The sequence below is a fragment of the Cyberlindnera jadinii genome (assembly GCF_001661405.1).
Source record: "Cyberlindnera jadinii NRRL Y-1542 unplaced genomic scaffold CYBJAscaffold_17, whole genome shotgun sequence".
NCBI classification, from domain to species: Eukaryota; Fungi; Ascomycota; class Saccharomycetes; order Phaffomycetales; family Wickerhamomycetaceae; genus Williopsis; species Williopsis jadinii.
Window position 1 is genome coordinate 215,688 of NW_017963668.1, and position 15,978 is coordinate 231,665.

At 41.7% G+C, this 15,978-nt stretch overlaps 9 protein-coding genes across 9 annotated transcripts; 6 read left to right on the forward strand and 3 right to left on the reverse strand.

The window, feature by feature from the left end:
• Positions 1 to 103: 103 nt before the first annotated feature.
• Positions 104 to 565, forward strand: CYBJADRAFT_175185 (N-acetyltransferase family protein; the record flags this gene model as incomplete). Its single annotated transcript, XM_020216668.1, has 1 exon — positions 104 to 565. The coding sequence occupies one exon, from the start codon at positions 104 to 106 to the stop codon at positions 563 to 565; it is 462 nt and encodes a 153-aa protein (XP_020068485.1).
• A 388-nt stretch (positions 566 to 953) lies between these two features.
• On the forward strand, positions 954 to 1,677 carry CYBJADRAFT_186762 (N-acetyltransferase family protein; the record flags this gene model as incomplete). Its single annotated transcript, XM_020217231.1, has 1 exon — positions 954 to 1,677. The coding sequence occupies exon 1, from the start codon at positions 1,216 to 1,218 to the stop codon at positions 1,675 to 1,677; it is 462 nt and encodes a 153-aa protein (XP_020068486.1). The 5' UTR covers positions 954 to 1,215.
• CYBJADRAFT_169479 (PLP-dependent transferase) lies at positions 1,637 to 3,796 on the reverse strand. Its single transcript, XM_020215794.1, has one exon. The coding sequence runs from the start codon at positions 3,351 to 3,353 to the stop codon at positions 1,968 to 1,970; it is 1,386 nt and encodes a 461-aa protein (XP_020068487.1). The 5' UTR covers positions 3,354 to 3,796; the 3' UTR covers positions 1,637 to 1,967.
• Positions 3,750 to 4,245, forward strand: CYBJADRAFT_34679 (uncharacterized protein). The gene has a single exon (XM_020217669.1). The coding sequence runs from the start codon at positions 3,954 to 3,956 to the stop codon at positions 4,206 to 4,208; it is 255 nt and encodes an 84-aa protein (XP_020068488.1). The 5' UTR covers positions 3,750 to 3,953; the 3' UTR covers positions 4,209 to 4,245.
• Positions 4,246 to 4,277: 32 nt separating this feature from the next.
• CYBJADRAFT_169480 (heme-dependent oxidative N-demethylase family protein) lies at positions 4,278 to 5,607 on the reverse strand. Its single transcript, XM_020215795.1, has one exon. The coding sequence runs from the start codon at positions 5,479 to 5,481 to the stop codon at positions 4,282 to 4,284; it is 1,200 nt and encodes a 399-aa protein (XP_020068489.1). The 5' UTR covers positions 5,482 to 5,607; the 3' UTR covers positions 4,278 to 4,281.
• A 600-nt stretch (positions 5,608 to 6,207) lies between these two features.
• CYBJADRAFT_164449 (uncharacterized protein) lies at positions 6,208 to 8,094 on the reverse strand (the record flags this gene model as incomplete). Its single annotated transcript, XM_020213850.1, has 1 exon — positions 6,208 to 8,094. One exon carries the CDS (start codon positions 8,092 to 8,094, stop codon positions 6,208 to 6,210), a length of 1,887 nt encoding a protein of 628 aa, XP_020068490.1.
• A 3,596-nt stretch (positions 8,095 to 11,690) lies between these two features.
• On the forward strand, positions 11,691 to 12,335 carry CYBJADRAFT_179948 (uncharacterized protein; the record flags this gene model as incomplete). The annotated part of the gene is made up of 1 exon (XM_020216983.1): positions 11,691 to 12,335. A coding segment is annotated over one exon (645 nt), but the record flags the coding sequence as incomplete, so codon positions are not given.
• Positions 12,336 to 12,481: 146 nt separating this feature from the next.
• CYBJADRAFT_164451 (uncharacterized protein) lies at positions 12,482 to 12,799 on the forward strand (the record flags this gene model as incomplete). The annotated part of the gene is made up of 1 exon (XM_020213851.1): positions 12,482 to 12,799. One exon carries the CDS (start codon positions 12,482 to 12,484, stop codon positions 12,797 to 12,799), a length of 318 nt encoding a protein of 105 aa, XP_020068492.1.
• A 2,439-nt stretch (positions 12,800 to 15,238) lies between these two features.
• CYBJADRAFT_34845 (uncharacterized protein) lies at positions 15,239 to 15,978 on the forward strand (the record flags this gene model as incomplete). Its single annotated transcript, XM_020217670.1, has 1 exon — positions 15,239 to 15,978. A coding segment is annotated over exon 1 (660 nt), but the record flags the coding sequence as incomplete, so codon positions are not given.

Here is a 15,978-nt window from a genome sequence, read left to right on the forward strand (position 1 = left end):
TATCTGTGCGTGCTGTGTACTTTAATGGACTATATAACGCATGGGGAGTGCCTCTATACCTGTTTTACGTTCATTGATATCCGTCTTTAGCCCATAGGAAGAAATGACGTTTTCCATAAGACCAATAGAGGAAAAGGATAAAGCGGAATGGTTGGACATGTGGAACGGTAAAGGCTCCTACCTGGAATTCTATAAATCTCTGGACATCGTCACCCCAGAGATCACAGAGGTGACTTTTAAGAGATTCTTCGACCCGAATGAGCCAGTTTATTGTGTCGTTGCAGTTGACGACGATACCGGGAAGCTGATTGGGTTTGCAACTTATCTGACACATAGAAACACTTGGACCATTGAGGACAGCTTGTACTTGAACGACCTGTTTGTGAGAGAAGACTCGAGGTTGCACGGTGTTGGTAGAGCACTCATTGAGAAGATCTACTCGGAAGGTGACAGGCTGAACGCTCCGCAGGTTTATTGGGCCACTCAGTTTGGCAATCATAGGGCACAGATGTTGTACACCAAAGTTGGTGTCAAGAGTGGGTTTCTCTTGTATAAAAGGCCTTGAGAATAGTAGAAGTACCGGCATTTAAGGTCCAATTCGAGGCGTATATACAAATAAGACATCTCGCACCATTCAAGCTGGAAGTGTAGATGTCCATCTTCATCTGCGATGGCTTGAGTAGAAGTCATCATCATACGACAACAACCTAACATTTCCAAATACCAGAATGAGCCCGTCTTGAAGATGCTCTTTAAGTGGACTCCAATTGAGAATATGGAATGAAACAACCACTTGTGGGGCCTTATGACAGATGGCTCTTGGGCCATTCCATTTGACCGCAGGGTTGGGATATAACCCGTCGTATTATTTTTTAGCAATATCAAATGTTAACACTTGAAGCAATGCATGAAAAGGCGCTTTACAATGACCAAAGGGATAGTTTCGTGCTTGTACCTTTTAACCTTTTGTCACAGAAGATCTACAACGTACATAAACTTGTAGGGAAGCGAAGACCGTGTCGCCAACCCGCGCGCACCAACCCCCATTAGACGTAGATGACTCATATAACCCATAACAACTACACGTAGGTAAATTTCAATTATGACGAAGGAACACCAGGAGGATGTGTATAAAGTCAACTATAAAAGGAACCGTATTGTTCATTTTGGAATACCAAAGAACAGTGAAAGCCAGCTGGGTAGAGCCGATTTCAAATGACATTCACTGTAAGACCAATTGAAGAGAAGGATAAGCAAGAATGGCTGGACATGTGGAACGGCAAAGGTTCCTACTTGGAGTTCTATAGCTCCTTAGGCGTAGTTACGCCAGAAGCCACTGAAAACACTCTAAAGAGATTCTTTGATCCAAATGAACCAGTTTATTGTGTAGTTGCAGTTAATAATGAAACCGGTAAACTAATCGGTTTTGCAAACTATTTAACACACAGAAACACTTGGACCATTGAGGACAGCTTGTACTTGAACGACCTGTTCGTGAGAGAAGACTCGAGATTGCACGGTGTTGGCAGAGCACTTATTGAGAAGGTTTACTCCGAAGGCGATCGACTCAACTGTAAAAAGGTTTACTGGTCAACTCAGTTTGAGAATCACAGGGCCCAATTGCTCTACACTAAGGTTGGGGTCAAGACTGGCTTCTTAACCTACAGAAAGCCTTAAACCACGGCTATACATAACACTTTATTACAACAAGATGAATATAAATATGACAACCGCCATTTCGAGCTGTACGATATGATTTGTTCCTTCGTGGTCTTTCAATTGTTTCTATAGAACCCTTTAAAATTAATCGTTGCTTTTCGTTAACCAAAACCCCCCAGAGTGATGAGCCCGGTCCCATCATCTTTCCTTCTTCAAAGATAATAATGATAATCATGACCATCACATGAAAAATAATAATAAATAACCATTATAATTATAGTAGTGATAATACCTTCTGTATGCTTTGTTCATCTGGTGACTTTATCCATGGCATTGGCAACGTACTCCACATTACTGGTGTTTAAACCAGCCATAGAGAACCGTCCATCCATGGTTGCATAAACGTGGAAATCATCCTTCAAGTGAGTCATTTGATCTTTGTTCAACCCGGTATAGCAGAACATACCATTCTGTTCAACAATATGATCCCAGTTCAAATCAGAGTGTCTTGTCAAATATCCATGTAACTCTTGTCTCATAGATTTGATGCGGTTGGCCATAAGCTGGACATCCTTGTTCCATTGGGCAAAGATGGATTCATCTGACAAGACTGTTTCAACCAACCTTGAGCCATGGACTGGAGGAGACGAGTAGATAGATCTTACAATTCTCTTCATTTGTGAGTCCACGTTGTTCGTAACCTCCTTTGAAGGGGTAATCAACGATACTGAACCTACACGTTCACCGTAAAGTCCCATATTCTTTGCAAACGATTGACACACAAAGGCTGTTGGCAATAAACCTTCGGTGCACTTCTCAGAAACAAGTTTCAAAAGGTACAAATCCTGCGAAAGATGACCTGATTGGAATCCTTGGTATGCAATGTCTACAACAGGGATCAACTCACGTTGGGAGATAACGTCAACGATGTCTCTCCACTGCTCCTCTGTTGGGTCCAATCCAGTTGGGTTGTGGCAACAAGCATGCAACAAAACCGCTGATCCACGCTCGGCGTTGGACAAATCATCCAACAACAACTCCATATCAATGGCATTTGTATCTCTGTTGAAATATGTATATTGACGAGGCTCGATCCCAGAAGATCCAAATATATTTGCGTGATTTGCCCAAGTTGGGTTTGAGAGATAAATTGCCCTAGATTCGTACGGGGACCATTTCTTCAAGAAATCAGCAACAAGTTTTAAAGCACCAGTACCGCTAATGGATTGTGCCATTGCAATACGATCCTCCTTTATGAGATCAGCGCCCGTTGAAAAGGAGCCATAGAGGAATTTCTTCACCAAGGAGACATAATTTGCTGTCCCTACAATTGGCGCATACTCTTCGTCAAGCTTCTGTTGGTAAACTATAGCACTAGCCATTCTAATCGACGGTAGTACGTACGGTAATCCATTGTTGTCTCTGTAAGCTCCAACGCTGAGGTTAACCCTCTGTGGGGAGCTGGACTTTGCAAACTCCTCAATGATACCCAAGATCGGATCCGCTGGAGCCTGTGATATGCCATTCCAAAACTTCGAGTTGTTGCTACGCAGCGCAACATCGGAGAGACAACCACCATGGTTTCTGCTGTTCTTTGACGCTGCCGCCGTGGATGACGGTGTGATCGCATGGCTAGCCGCCGTGGATTTGGCCGATAATGAAGCCAGTGCTCTTCTCGCAGTGATCGTAGACATCCTATTTCCAGTGATACAACGAACCCGCTGTGTGGTGAATACTCAAAGTGTTACTCACAAATAAACAAAGAGAGAAAGAAAGAAAAGCGGAAGCACGTCACTTTATACTTCCACACGTCCCAGGGTCAAACAGTTGAGAATTAACCGCCCGTTACACAAAACTCAAAAACCGATGATTCAAACCAATGGGAGAAGAACTGAGGGGAATACAAGCGAGAAGCACCCAGACACCGAGCCAAATTTATATACAACACCCAGATTTGTCACTTGGTTTTGAAGTCACAGCAACCTCTCCTATTTTCCCTTTTGGAAAAAGACGTTGAAAGAACTTTCCACACGACACAAAAGCAAAAGTGGAGAAGCTTGCCTGTTTTCTTCTGAGATGGTCTTCCTGTTCTGAATCTGTTCTTTTTTTCTAGTTTTTGTGGCACATCGCATGTCATAGCCGTTTAACTCGAAATTTTTTTCTTTCTTTTTTCGTTTTGGCCCCTTCAATTCCGACGATTCTCTGCTGCTTTTCTCCGAATCCCGCTCATTTCAAGGAGGGGAACGGGGGACTGTGGTTTGACCGTAGCGGGTGGTTGCGGGTAATTTGCGCCAATGGAACTGGGTAGGACGTCACAAGTACGAAAAACGTCACAGCAAACCAGGCGACGGCAGACTTTCCAAGAGGGGTGGGCTTGTTGCTATGTCCAGGTGTTTGTATGTACGGGTGTTTGTATGTACGGATGTATGGATGTCCGGATGTATGCGCAGCACAGGAGGATACCCATAGTTGTCGGTGATCAGATACTCAACAAGCAACAGGCAATTAACCCCAAAGTGTTCAATTGCACACATAATGCGTGTGTATGACGCATGTACAACAACATACACGAGAAAATAGTGGAAAAAAACACAGAATATATTCAAATAAATACGTCTAAACTCACCATGGATAGTGTCCATCATCCATTGACCACCCCTTTGCAGCTTGCTCGTCCCATTTCTGCTTCAAGTATGGCATAACAACATCACAGAACTTGGAATAACCTCTGTACTCCTTGACATCGTCCGACCATGACTCGATACCTTTATAGAGTCTTTCTGGAATGCCAGGCTCCTCGGCGATATCTGTCAGTGGATGGAAGTACGTTCTGATGGTGAAGGCAACGGCACCACTGATCGGCAAACGACGCAAACTCTGTCTCTCAGATCTGTAGTAGATCTGACTGATATCGGTTGCAGGTTGAGCAGTGTTCCAACCAACGTTTGGGGAATCCTCAGGCCCGATAGATATGGACCAGTCCAAATGTGGGTCTGTCTGCATGAAATAGTTGTTTCTGACAACTGGACTCTCCGGTGTCAATCTCTTGAAGAACTTATCCATGCCTTTTTTCAAATGGGTCTCGTACTTTGGCACTTCACCAGATTGGTGGATATAGGCCAATGGGGTGTTAACTTTATCCCTCAATCTCCAAAATCCCGCAAGCATGATGGCACCACCTTTCAACCAGTACTGGCTATCAGGTTGTTCAACCATGATGGCAAGGTCATCCTGCAAGAACTGAGCAGCTATCATGGATGGGTCTTCTGTAGGCTCAACGGTGTTGAACTCCTCACCAGTAGGTAAGATCTTGATACCAGTTGGTGTTCTCTCAAAAAGCGTTGGATATCTTGCAGGTAAGTATCTACGAAGCTCGCTCAAGAGTTCCATTGCGCCAGGCATGGCCTCCGGTAGCGTTCCGTAGACTTCAGTACCACGCTCTTTGATTCTTTTCTGTTTTAGTTGATGATACTTCAACCATTCGTTATCCAATTCAATCCACTCGTCGAACTTCATAGCACGGATGCCCATGGTGACGTTATATTTCTGCTTGAAGGCTCTGTAAGGTAGAGGTTTGGTCTTGTAAAGGTCCCAATTTGGATAGGGTGCCGGAAGTGGCATGACAAAGTCTTCTGGAGTCCACGTTCCAGGCTTACGATCCTTATTGTTGGCAAGCTTTGCAGGTAATGGTTTGAGTGTCTTTTTCTTTGAAACTTGTTGATACAGTGCAAATATCAATCCACTGAGGATAAGTCCTGCAAGGACCCATGCCTTTGCATCTTTTTGAGCCAACTGTTCAACGAGTCCAGAGATAAAAGCCATCCTTCTAGTTCTTTAAAAATGTCCTATCCGTTCTTTTCATACAAGCTGGAGGGTTCAGAAAGCGAAAACATGCTGCTCACCGTCGATTTAAATACTATTGTCCTAGATCATAAAACCGCATCTCTCGTTATCCTGATACCTCTGCATATTCTTACCCAATCGGGTTAAAAAGATGCCGAGCTGCACAGAGTACCAACTGATAGGAAGGTGGTGTCCAGGTGTTTACTGGCATCAACAGCCCACGAGAGCCTAACAGTTTGCCCTAAAAGGGAAAGTAGGTGCACGATTCTCTTCACTGTGTTCAGCACGCCAACCTCTCTACTTTGTTTGCAATATGGAACGACATCATACGCACTACAACGAACCACCAATTGTCATAAACAAGGACTAAATGTAAATATTACCGTAAAGGCATAATTGATAAACCAAGATTAAAAATAGAAAGAGAGGGGGGTGAACGAGAAAAGAAAAACATATACCTCTTTGTTTAGTTCAAACAAATGATTGCAGTTGAATTGATTCAGGGGCCTAGTATAAGTCCCTCAATACGTGTTGGGAGAGCTAAACAGAAAAATCAAAAAAAACATGAAAGGGACAGCTATTGACGCAATCAGATGCAGCCAATTACATTTGTTTGAAATAGGATGTCCCCCAAAAGTCATGTACACCAGAGACCTAATTGGTTGATAGGTCCAGGATTATTGTACGATTTGTGAAAGAATTCTCTTAGACTGTGGATTGGTCTTCAGAGATATAATCATCGGTGCTTAAAATCTCATAGTCCTCAAGCGTGCTGTAATCGTCATCAGTATCTTCGAGGGTAAGCACTCTTGAAAATTCATCTAGCGATAAAACAATAGTGTCTCCAAGATCGGCTTCCGGATCTAAGCTGTTAGTATCAGATCCATTTTCAGCCTTCTCCTTCAACGTTGAAATACTGGTGTTGGTCTCCTCGACGCTCTTGGTGGCCTTCTTCTCCAACGCTATGGAAGATTCTGGAGTGTTAAGGACATCTTGTAGACATTCCTGTGGAGGATGTAAGTCCTCATTTGCAACTTGAACTAGGATGATACTCTGTGAATCTTTGAATTCCCCACTAAGGATCAATTCACCATCCTCGCTAAGCATCTTAACAGAGCACTTCTTCAAAAAGTTCGAGGGGGAATCATTCAAATCTGCAATTCTGGTCTTCAACTTAATAACACAATCAGATTGGATTGGATTGCGGATACAAAACTTTATAGTTGTAGGAGAAGAAGATACAGATCTGAGTTCAAGCATTGAGTTTGCCAGGGTAGGTCTACTTGACAAATTTGCAACGACAAATTGCAAGAAGTCACCTTGGACAAGAGAGGTAATCTTGATACTTGGGTTTGAACTTTTCTCTTTTCTACCAACATGCTTCAACCCAATCTTAACTAGTTCTTCAATATTGTAACCTTTTGCTAATCCAATCAAAGACGAGTACTTATCAGTGATATCTTCCAAAGACTTGAGTTGCGCCTGCAGTATTTCATTTTGTTCCTCCAAGTCTTTCTTTACCTCATCAACCTTACTCTCATTCGTGGCTGCTTCGGTCAATGAACCAGCTAGTTGAACCTCAACAAATGCTGGGTACTTAACAACCTCGTGACAAGCAGAATGATAACCAGAGGAACGACCTTCAGAGTAACAAGTCTCGCACAAGTCGTAGTTGAAGCACTGTTTACACTTGTATCTGTTACCAACTATTGCATGTTCAGGATCGCCAATAGGGCAACAAACATCACAAAATACACCAGGATGGAAGCGAACTAGTTCGCCAGCACTCTTGTTTGTCTTCAAGGTTGAAAAGGAAACAGGGGAAGTTCTAGCCATTTCATGACTCTTAGAATGGTTCACACCGCAAGACCAGGTTACTGTGTCTTGATCACGGTAACACTTCTCACAAAGATCGAAATCTGGACAAACTTTACAACTGTATCTGTAGCCTGATATTCTTGTGCGTTCGGTACATGGGAAAGAGCATCCATCGCAATAAACGCTATCATGGTAACCAACAGTTATGGTTGACTCCCCATGATGGTTCAGACCATCGGCGTGTTCATGATTCTTTATAGACTCTTCCTTTTCAACAACTTTGTCCAGCTTTGCGCTCAAGTTGGCAATCTCCTTACACAGACGTTCAAACCCATCCTTTGGAACTGAGACATAAGTGTCTGGCTTCTTTGACTTCTCAACTTTACCCAGGATATCCTTCTTCTTGGGAGCAATATCAACCGGCTCTTTAGTGCCAACACTGCCTTGAGCAGACTTGACAACCTTGGGGGTCTTTTGGGAGGCTGCAACAGCAGCCTCCACACCGACATCCACAACAACCCTAAGCACAAGCGTATTCTTCACAGCCAAGCTGCGCTTCAAGTACTTATAATCCTCTTTGGTCCGTAATGGCACATAGCCCTTGAACTTCTTCGATCTTCTCTCTAACTTGAACTTTGCCGGTAGACCACCAAAGCTCCTCTTAACCAGACCTGTGAGCGCTTCCTTGTTCACCGCCTCAGAGTCCATCGACTCGGTGTGCTTAGCGCCCTGCCATTCAACAGTAATATCCACCTGTTTGCTCTCTTGATCCATTGCTTTATTCATCTGTTGCCTTCTTTATGACACACTGGGAAAGCAATCACAAATCAAAACAAGGAAAAGGGGGTGGGTTCCAAATGGTGATAAAAAAGAAAGTGTCACACACATAGACCGCTAAGCCTAAACACCCCCCCCCCCACAAAAAAGGACTGTGGCGAAATTATGGGTAGATAAGCTTAGTGCTGCTCCTACCGTTTGGTATGGCTCACCGATTCGGTAGGGGAACCCCACTAAGCAATAACCTGTTTGTTCAGCTGGTTGTTTTTGAAGGTTGTCTTTGACGTGTAATGGATGGTTATAACTCAATTGTTCCGGTACTGTGTAGGAACTGTATGGTTAATGTTTCTGGCCGTGTGTTTTCGGTGCAATGGAAAAGGTCTGAACTGGACATGACCCCATTGTCCGAGTGTACCCAGCTAGTGGAGGCCTGTAAACACCTCCTGATCTGAGTGTGTCCATCTGGTAGGCATCTAGAGGTGATAAATGGCTTTGAGACAAAGGTGTTTTGAATCGACTGGACATATATGTGTCCTCATATTATCCCAAAGCTGTCCACCAGGTGAGTTCTTCATTGGTAAGACAAATGGTGTAGTGAGGTGTCCGGGTTTAATGTGATACAAAAAATGGCTCAAGCATCCTGTTCTATCTGTTCAGTAGTATATCGTGGGTGTATTGTAAATGGCATGGAGTACTAGATGATAGCTGTTAATCAGTCAATTGGGTACTCGCAGCTTGGTAATGTAAGTTGCATATGTTGCAATCCCCAATGGGATTGGTCCTCCTGTGAGTTGTACTCAGGGCATAGCGTCCCGTTGCAGATGTGGCTTAGAGGTGTCCGGGTTTAATATGACACATTTCTGGATGATTTCAACTTGTTAGGACAGTAAAAAGGTGAAGTATTCAAATATCTGTTAGCTAGAGGAATACAACTTTTTTCTTTTCAAGAATATGCACAGGATGGGACACCAGCCCATCTTGATATTAGGCGAATTACTGTGATCGTTGAAATAATATATGCGTCGTGTTAAATTGTTATATTATCAGCAGAAATGTGACTTTGTATGTTTAAAATTTCTGATATAAAATAAACTTGGTTCTTTTATTTCCAAATAAATAAATATATTTTAATGATAAATGCAATTAACCATCTGGTGAAGAATATTGAGCTAGGACTCTTGAGATATTACAGTTGCAAGGGATTAATTCAATGCATCATGCTCATAATTGTTTAATAAGAAAACGCTGTATGTTTTCAAACTGTGTATATTACACGATAATGTAATGTTGAGTGCCAACAGCTCAGCCTGGTAAACGGAAAGAGGCCTGTAATCTCCTCCAATGTCCAGGAAAACTGATCTTTTGAAGTTATGGCTGTGTTAGAGCTAAATAGCTTCACTAACCACTGACGCAAAATTTTAGAAGGACAGCCATCATGTCTTCGGAATGTTAAAGATGACAAGATTTGCATCCAATTGAAAGCCCTGGTTTAAATCTAGAGGATCGAAACTGAATTTCTACAGTGGTTTTAGTATATTTACACTTGCTTTGACAGTTAAAGTGTAATGGATGTATAACTTATAAGTGTTGCATACCGCTTAAACACTAAGGCGAAAGCCTCTGACTGAATCATGTAATAAGATCTTCTTGAAAAGATAATTGGTGATTAATTGATGGGAGTTATCGGGACAGGGTAATTCTTCCACTTATTTCATGTTCAAACTACGAAGAATTTGCAGTCTCAGAACTTTTCGAAATTGACTTCAAATGAGATGTCAGTTTGGACGTGGTTATTTGTATGATAAAACAATAGGGGATGGTAATTTAATACTGTGAAAGTCTGAAATGACAATACGATTGGTTGATAGCCACAGAAATTGTAGAAATAATTGTTTGACTATTCACAACTAGCTCATTCGATAACAGGAATATCTCCACATCGTATATCTACGAAAAGTTGGAAAGCCTGAATTAAACTCCTAACCATACTTTGGAGTTTCATACGTGCTTATCTTGGATGCATATTTAAACATGACATGTACACCCATAAATTCTTCCATTTATACACATATCCTTGACATTACACCCATAGTACCCTTCCTGACGCATATAATGTCCAAAAGGGATATTTTACTGTGTTACTTCGAGACAAGAAGGGTTACTGCACCACTACTGAAACCTCTTTTACCAAGTCAGTTTATAATGCAAAGTAACATACCATATTCACCTTAGAAGTGGTCAAACGCTTGGTTATGGACTTTTCAACTCATTTTTGGAAGAGCTGACCTTGGTTTCATAATCTATGGTATATTCCCTTGCAAATACAAGTAGATGCAACTGTGTGTACATTTCCAAATATATGCATGTAATGTACATTTAATAATTGATCGAGCAACACTCTGTGAATGTCCTTCAAAGGACCCTTATTTATTCTATAGCTTGGAAAGAATCCAAGAAACCCCAAGGGCTCTACTTTTTGAACATTGCTTTGCATTTTCACTCAATTTCTAATATTATTACTTACAATTAGGGGTTCCCAAGCCTCTACATTTTTCCTATTCCAGAAAGCAGGATCGAGCATTTGATGATGAGTCCACTCCAAGTAGAAGCCAAACAGTTAAAGTTAACGATTCTTCTGAAATGGATATCCACAATAAACATAGGTTGAACTTTCATATAATGGTGTGAAGCACTCAAGTTAGAGATTTGTTTCAATACAGTCTCATTAATTAAGTCATGCTTTACGATAGTTGTGATAGAAAACAACAACAAGTAACAAACTGTGTGATGTAGCCTCGCTTCCATTTTAAGTTTGTTTGGTTTGCATCTGGGTAAATATATGTCCAACAAGACTTCACTCGAGACGAATATGGAAAATCAAAGGTATTTACTTTTGATCTCTGATGTCCACATCTTTTATTTCGTATAGATGCACCAAGGAAATGTTGTTGTACATAGTTTTGCTGAGGCGAATATAACTGTGCAGATCGTCTTGCATGTCATTCTTATACAGTAATGAAACATTTCTTTCGTCTTGATAAAGATGAAATCATGGTTCAGCAGGCCACGACTGTAGATTACAAATCCAGGAAGCCTAGAGGGCTTTGAAAACACTATTATTGAACAGTATTAAACTGAGCGACTCAAATAGTTTGAAGTGTTTTGCACAGGTAAATGCGGCAAAATAGAGAACATACTAGAACACGCATTTGCACTTATTACGACCCACTAGTTACAGCATTTGAACAATATATAGTTAGCCATTATTGCTAATACTGGTAATGGAGCTTAAAAGTTTACCATACGTTATCTCCCAACCCTTGGATGTCATTATAGATTCACCGTTAGGAGTAGTAAGAGTGCTGAAAGGATGTATATATATTCATGTACCAGGTGATACTGCTGTTGGCCCCTGTAGGCTCTAAAGTATCAGCTGAGATTACCATTGTGATATCTACAGACACTTATGACACATATAAAGCCTAGTGTGCTACTCATTCGTTCATTCAACAAGAGGCGCATTTGCCTATGATCATATCGATGGTCAACTAACAAAAGAAAGGTTATTGGCAAAGCCGACCAATGATGATGGTTTTAAAATATACACATGCGACAATGGCTCAGACTGTGATACTCTGTCTGTTTTGTTCTTTAATGGACTGATTAACAGAGGACAAGTGGCTCTTAATTCAGCGAACATGCTGGCTTCACCAACTCTCTCCACTGACACTCTTGATAGTTTTGTCAACGATGGCACCTTCACCATGGCAGATTTTGGCAGTTCGGGTGGTATGAATGCATTTATACACAGTGTTAAAACCACAAGCAAAGGTGCTGTTGCTTACTGTCAAACCGGTTCATGTTCAGGAGGTGCATCAAATTTGGGAGACCTGAGAACGAGTCAACTAATGATAGAACCATCTGTTCATCATCAGTTAATCTCCTTGTGGAAGCACGAACTCCTGGGTCTGGCTGTTTTAGTATTGGAGAAGGCTCTCTGTTTGACCAATCACCACCTAGATCGTTATTACTTGAACACAGATGAGACAGCGTACCTAGCAACCCAGTGCTCACGAATACTCTTAGGCACTGGTGAACAACAAAATGACTTGAACGTTGCAGGAAGTTGTAATGAGAATGTAATATGTTTTGCAAATGTTGTACCAGATTTTTCCCTTGACAGGTATATACCAAGTGCCAACACAGGCGGAAGGACATTCTGCTTCAATATTCAATGAAGGTTACAATAACTACTTGTTATAAAAAAGAGCATAAACCTCAGGTAGTGTTGAATTCGCAAGCTTTATCGTGTATCAAGCTGAATTTCCAGAAAGTGGAATACCTTCCTCTTGTAAAAGCTGCCCTGATATCCCAACATGCCATAATGACAGTGAAGACTATACTCAGAGTCCAGATGAATGGACTGATGATCATGGTAATACCAACACCTGTAGAAGCACTACAAAGACAGATGCCAATGAAAACAGAAAATGAGACAGTTATGAGCCAAAGCAACGACAAGATACTAGATAAAGGGACAGATAACAGAATTTCAAAAGGTACCACGGATAATAATAGTGGCAAAGAACAGAGTAGAGAATCTGATGATCACAATTCTCTAGATGGTGAAGAAAATAAGGGTGATGAGGAAGATAATTACTGCGGTATGGCAATTGAGAAACACCCTTGCGATGCTTCATAGCCACACATAGCCAATGATATTCATCAAAGAATGACTGTATATTGTCTCTATAAGTCTTCTCCATACAAGGAGAGGATAGATGTATGACAGTTTATGAAACTTAATGAATGCTATCGCACTCTCTCAGAAATATTGGGCACGTCTTTGCAAGAATCATGAAAAGTTCGCTTAAACATGTGACTACAGACAGAGTAGTTTAAGCCTCAAGAGTTATAGATATTTAGCTGGGCTTATACCAAATACGAGTCTCTCAACGTGAATGTATGATGAAGACATGGGAATCTTTACTGAGGAACTCGTATCATACATAAGATTGGAGTATAGTATACGTCGGATTCTTGGCACTTACCCCAAATATTGGACATGAAGTTGTTGAGTGATAGTCACTAAGGCTAATCCAGTTCCTCAGGTGTTGAAGGCCTTTAACAGCTGTTCTTTGGATGTTATCACCACGTCTTCCAAATTCAGAAGTGAATCATATTTGGCTTCACATTGACTATTGATTCAGTCAATTGAATTTCCCAATCATCTGCTGAACAAAGCAACAATTCAGGAAAGAGCTGCCTTCCGTGACGATTCCTTTGAAAATGAGAAAAGAGACTTTGATATGGTCAACAAGCTTACGGGGTAGATTATATCACCAAAATGACAACAAATATCACTCCAACGCTGCTTTGGGCATAGAAAGCGTTGTGCACAACTGCTGCTTGCACTCACTGTAAATCATATATATATATATACTGGAAACTAATTTATCCTTATTAGGAGTAAGTGCAGAGGAAAGTCCTCATTCATGAACATTAATTGGCTCGTTACCAAGCTTTTACAAATATTTGAACCGCTTACATATCAAAGACGTTGAAGACTCTGGACTTGAAATTCATGAATACAGAATACTGGTATAAAAGACAATCAAATAGTAGATAAATCTGCACATGCTTTACTCCTTCTGCCATACTAATATCAAACTGTGTTGGGCTTTTGTTGGTGACTGTACTCCCACTTCTGGACACAATGGACTTCATGTAACTAATTTATTTCCGTGCGCTAAATACTTGTTACTGTTCAGCAAACAAAGGCAGTCAGCTGTAGAACGTGGTGCGTGTCATTTACTGTCACCGAGTCGACATTTACAGATATAAACAGTAGTTATCACCTGACTAAGACTCGAAAAAGGGAGATATGTAGATGTAACGCATATAATGAACTCTATGTGAGATAGTGGGATAAAGTCGCATACTACAACACGCCTGGTACTTGCTTCGTCGTGCTTAAGCGTCCACCTTCAACTTTCAGTACTTCGTCACTGTATAAGGCAGGCTCAATTGTTTACATAGAAGTCTCGGCAAGTTGATCAATCACTTCAAGCAAGTCAGACTAGCGAAACTGTGTATTATTCTCGGCGGATAAAGAATCACAGTATGTTCAACTCTTGGTGAAAGTTGACTCTACTTCCCAGCAACACAAATATTGGTCATTGTGTAATATTCGATTGAGTATCTGCCATTAGTTTGAACATGAGATAGCAAAATACCTCCACAACGGTGCCTTCCCCGATAGTATTATGATGTTTTGATATTGAGACTCCTTGTCGGCTTCCCTCATTTATAATAGCCAGTAGGGGGTTATACGTTTCGAACGAGTTACCAAGCTGTGGCTTCGAGCTCCAAACTGCTCACATCTCGAACCTTTTTCTAGTCAGTGCACCCTTGAGTTGGAAATTTTAGAGAAAAGTTCATCAAAATAGCAAGCTGTGAGCCAATATGGATAAAAGTTTTGCTTTCAACATTGACCCAGTGTTGGTTCTGTTTTCCAGACGTATGCTCGTCTGGCACCCCATATTGTTCGTAGGATTATAATACGGCCATCTGCAATTTATACATGTCTGTACATCGGCATTTACAGTCGCCTTTTGTGAGCACCAAGCTCCAGATAACTGCAGAAGCTAAGTAGTTTGTTTCCCAAATGAGACATAAATGTGGCATAGGAGATTGTACCAGCTAAGCGGAAGACCAACAGAAGAACAAGACTTGACTTTGAAGATGTTTAAACTCGATCGCCGTGGTTTAGAGTAAGAGATAACCTTCACATATTACTGAATACGTCATTTTGTATGGCAAAGCTTTCCACTTCATCAATCTTGATATCACAAATCCATGAAAGATCAAAGGCACAGATTGAGGGAGCCCTTACAAGCTTCCAACAAGAGAGAACCTTATACACGCTGCAACGTGGAGTAAGAGCCTTAAACTCAAATAACGTCTTCTCAGACATTGACACTTACAGCTGCCTCGTGACAATGGAATGCAAGCGTGATATGTCTCACATATTCTGGACTAAGAGTGTATACCTCTTCTAAGCTCGTAAGGATACGCATCTGTCACCACGGGGACATGGTAATGGTCTGAGATCTAAATAAATCACCTCTCAACAGTGAGCAGTAAACTGGTCTATAAGTACCAGGTTTTCCCTCGTCGTTTCACAGCTCAACTGTATGGATACTTCGAGTAGTAAAGATTATGATATATCTAACCAGACAGTTAGTTGTTTTACTGAGTTGTGTGGCTTCAGGCACACTCTCTGAGACAACCACTGTCGTTGTTCCTGGTGAGAGTACCCCACGGGCCCTCATTGGTAATGGCTACAGCGACTCGCTGAGCCCAATCTCCACAAGCCCTTACGCTCCTGGTGGAGCTACACTGGCAGGCCATCTCTCCTACGACGATCATGCACCTGATAGCCCACAAGTTCTGAAAGGCAAGACCAATACCCAAGGAGCTGACTCACAGAGTCAAAGAGGACCATCCATCCAAGGCGATATCTTCAATGCTGTCAACTACAACAGCAAACTGAGCACCAGAGATAATGAAGATGGTGAAGCTGGCACGAAAAAAGGTGGTGAGAGTAACTCCGGTGGTGGAGATATTACCAGTGAGGACAAAACTTCCGACACCGACACAACAGCCTCTAATCACAACAGCCAAGGTGACTCCAAGCAGAATGGAGACACTAATAAGGGTGTCAGTATTGAGCAAGTGAATCAGAATAAAGTAATTGGTTACGCAAAATTGTCTGATCTAGATCAGGCTAATGTTGCTGTTAGCACTGGTGGCTCCGCCAGCTCCAAGGATGGTACCGGTGACGGTGACCAATCCAAGGACAAGGCTAATTCGAAGGAC

Excerpts from the sequence above, each read along its gene's own strand:
- CYBJADRAFT_169479 (XM_020215794.1), bottom strand. The coding sequence starts at position 3,353 with ATGTCTACGATCACTGCGAGAAGAGCACTGGCTTCATTATCGGCCAAA.
- CYBJADRAFT_34679 (XM_020217669.1), top strand. The coding sequence starts at position 3,954 with ATGGAACTGGGTAGGACGTCACAAGTACGAAAAACGTCACAGCAAACC.
- CYBJADRAFT_169480 (XM_020215795.1), bottom strand. The coding sequence starts at position 5,481 with ATGGCTTTTATCTCTGGACTCGTTGAACAGTTGGCTCAAAAAGATGCA.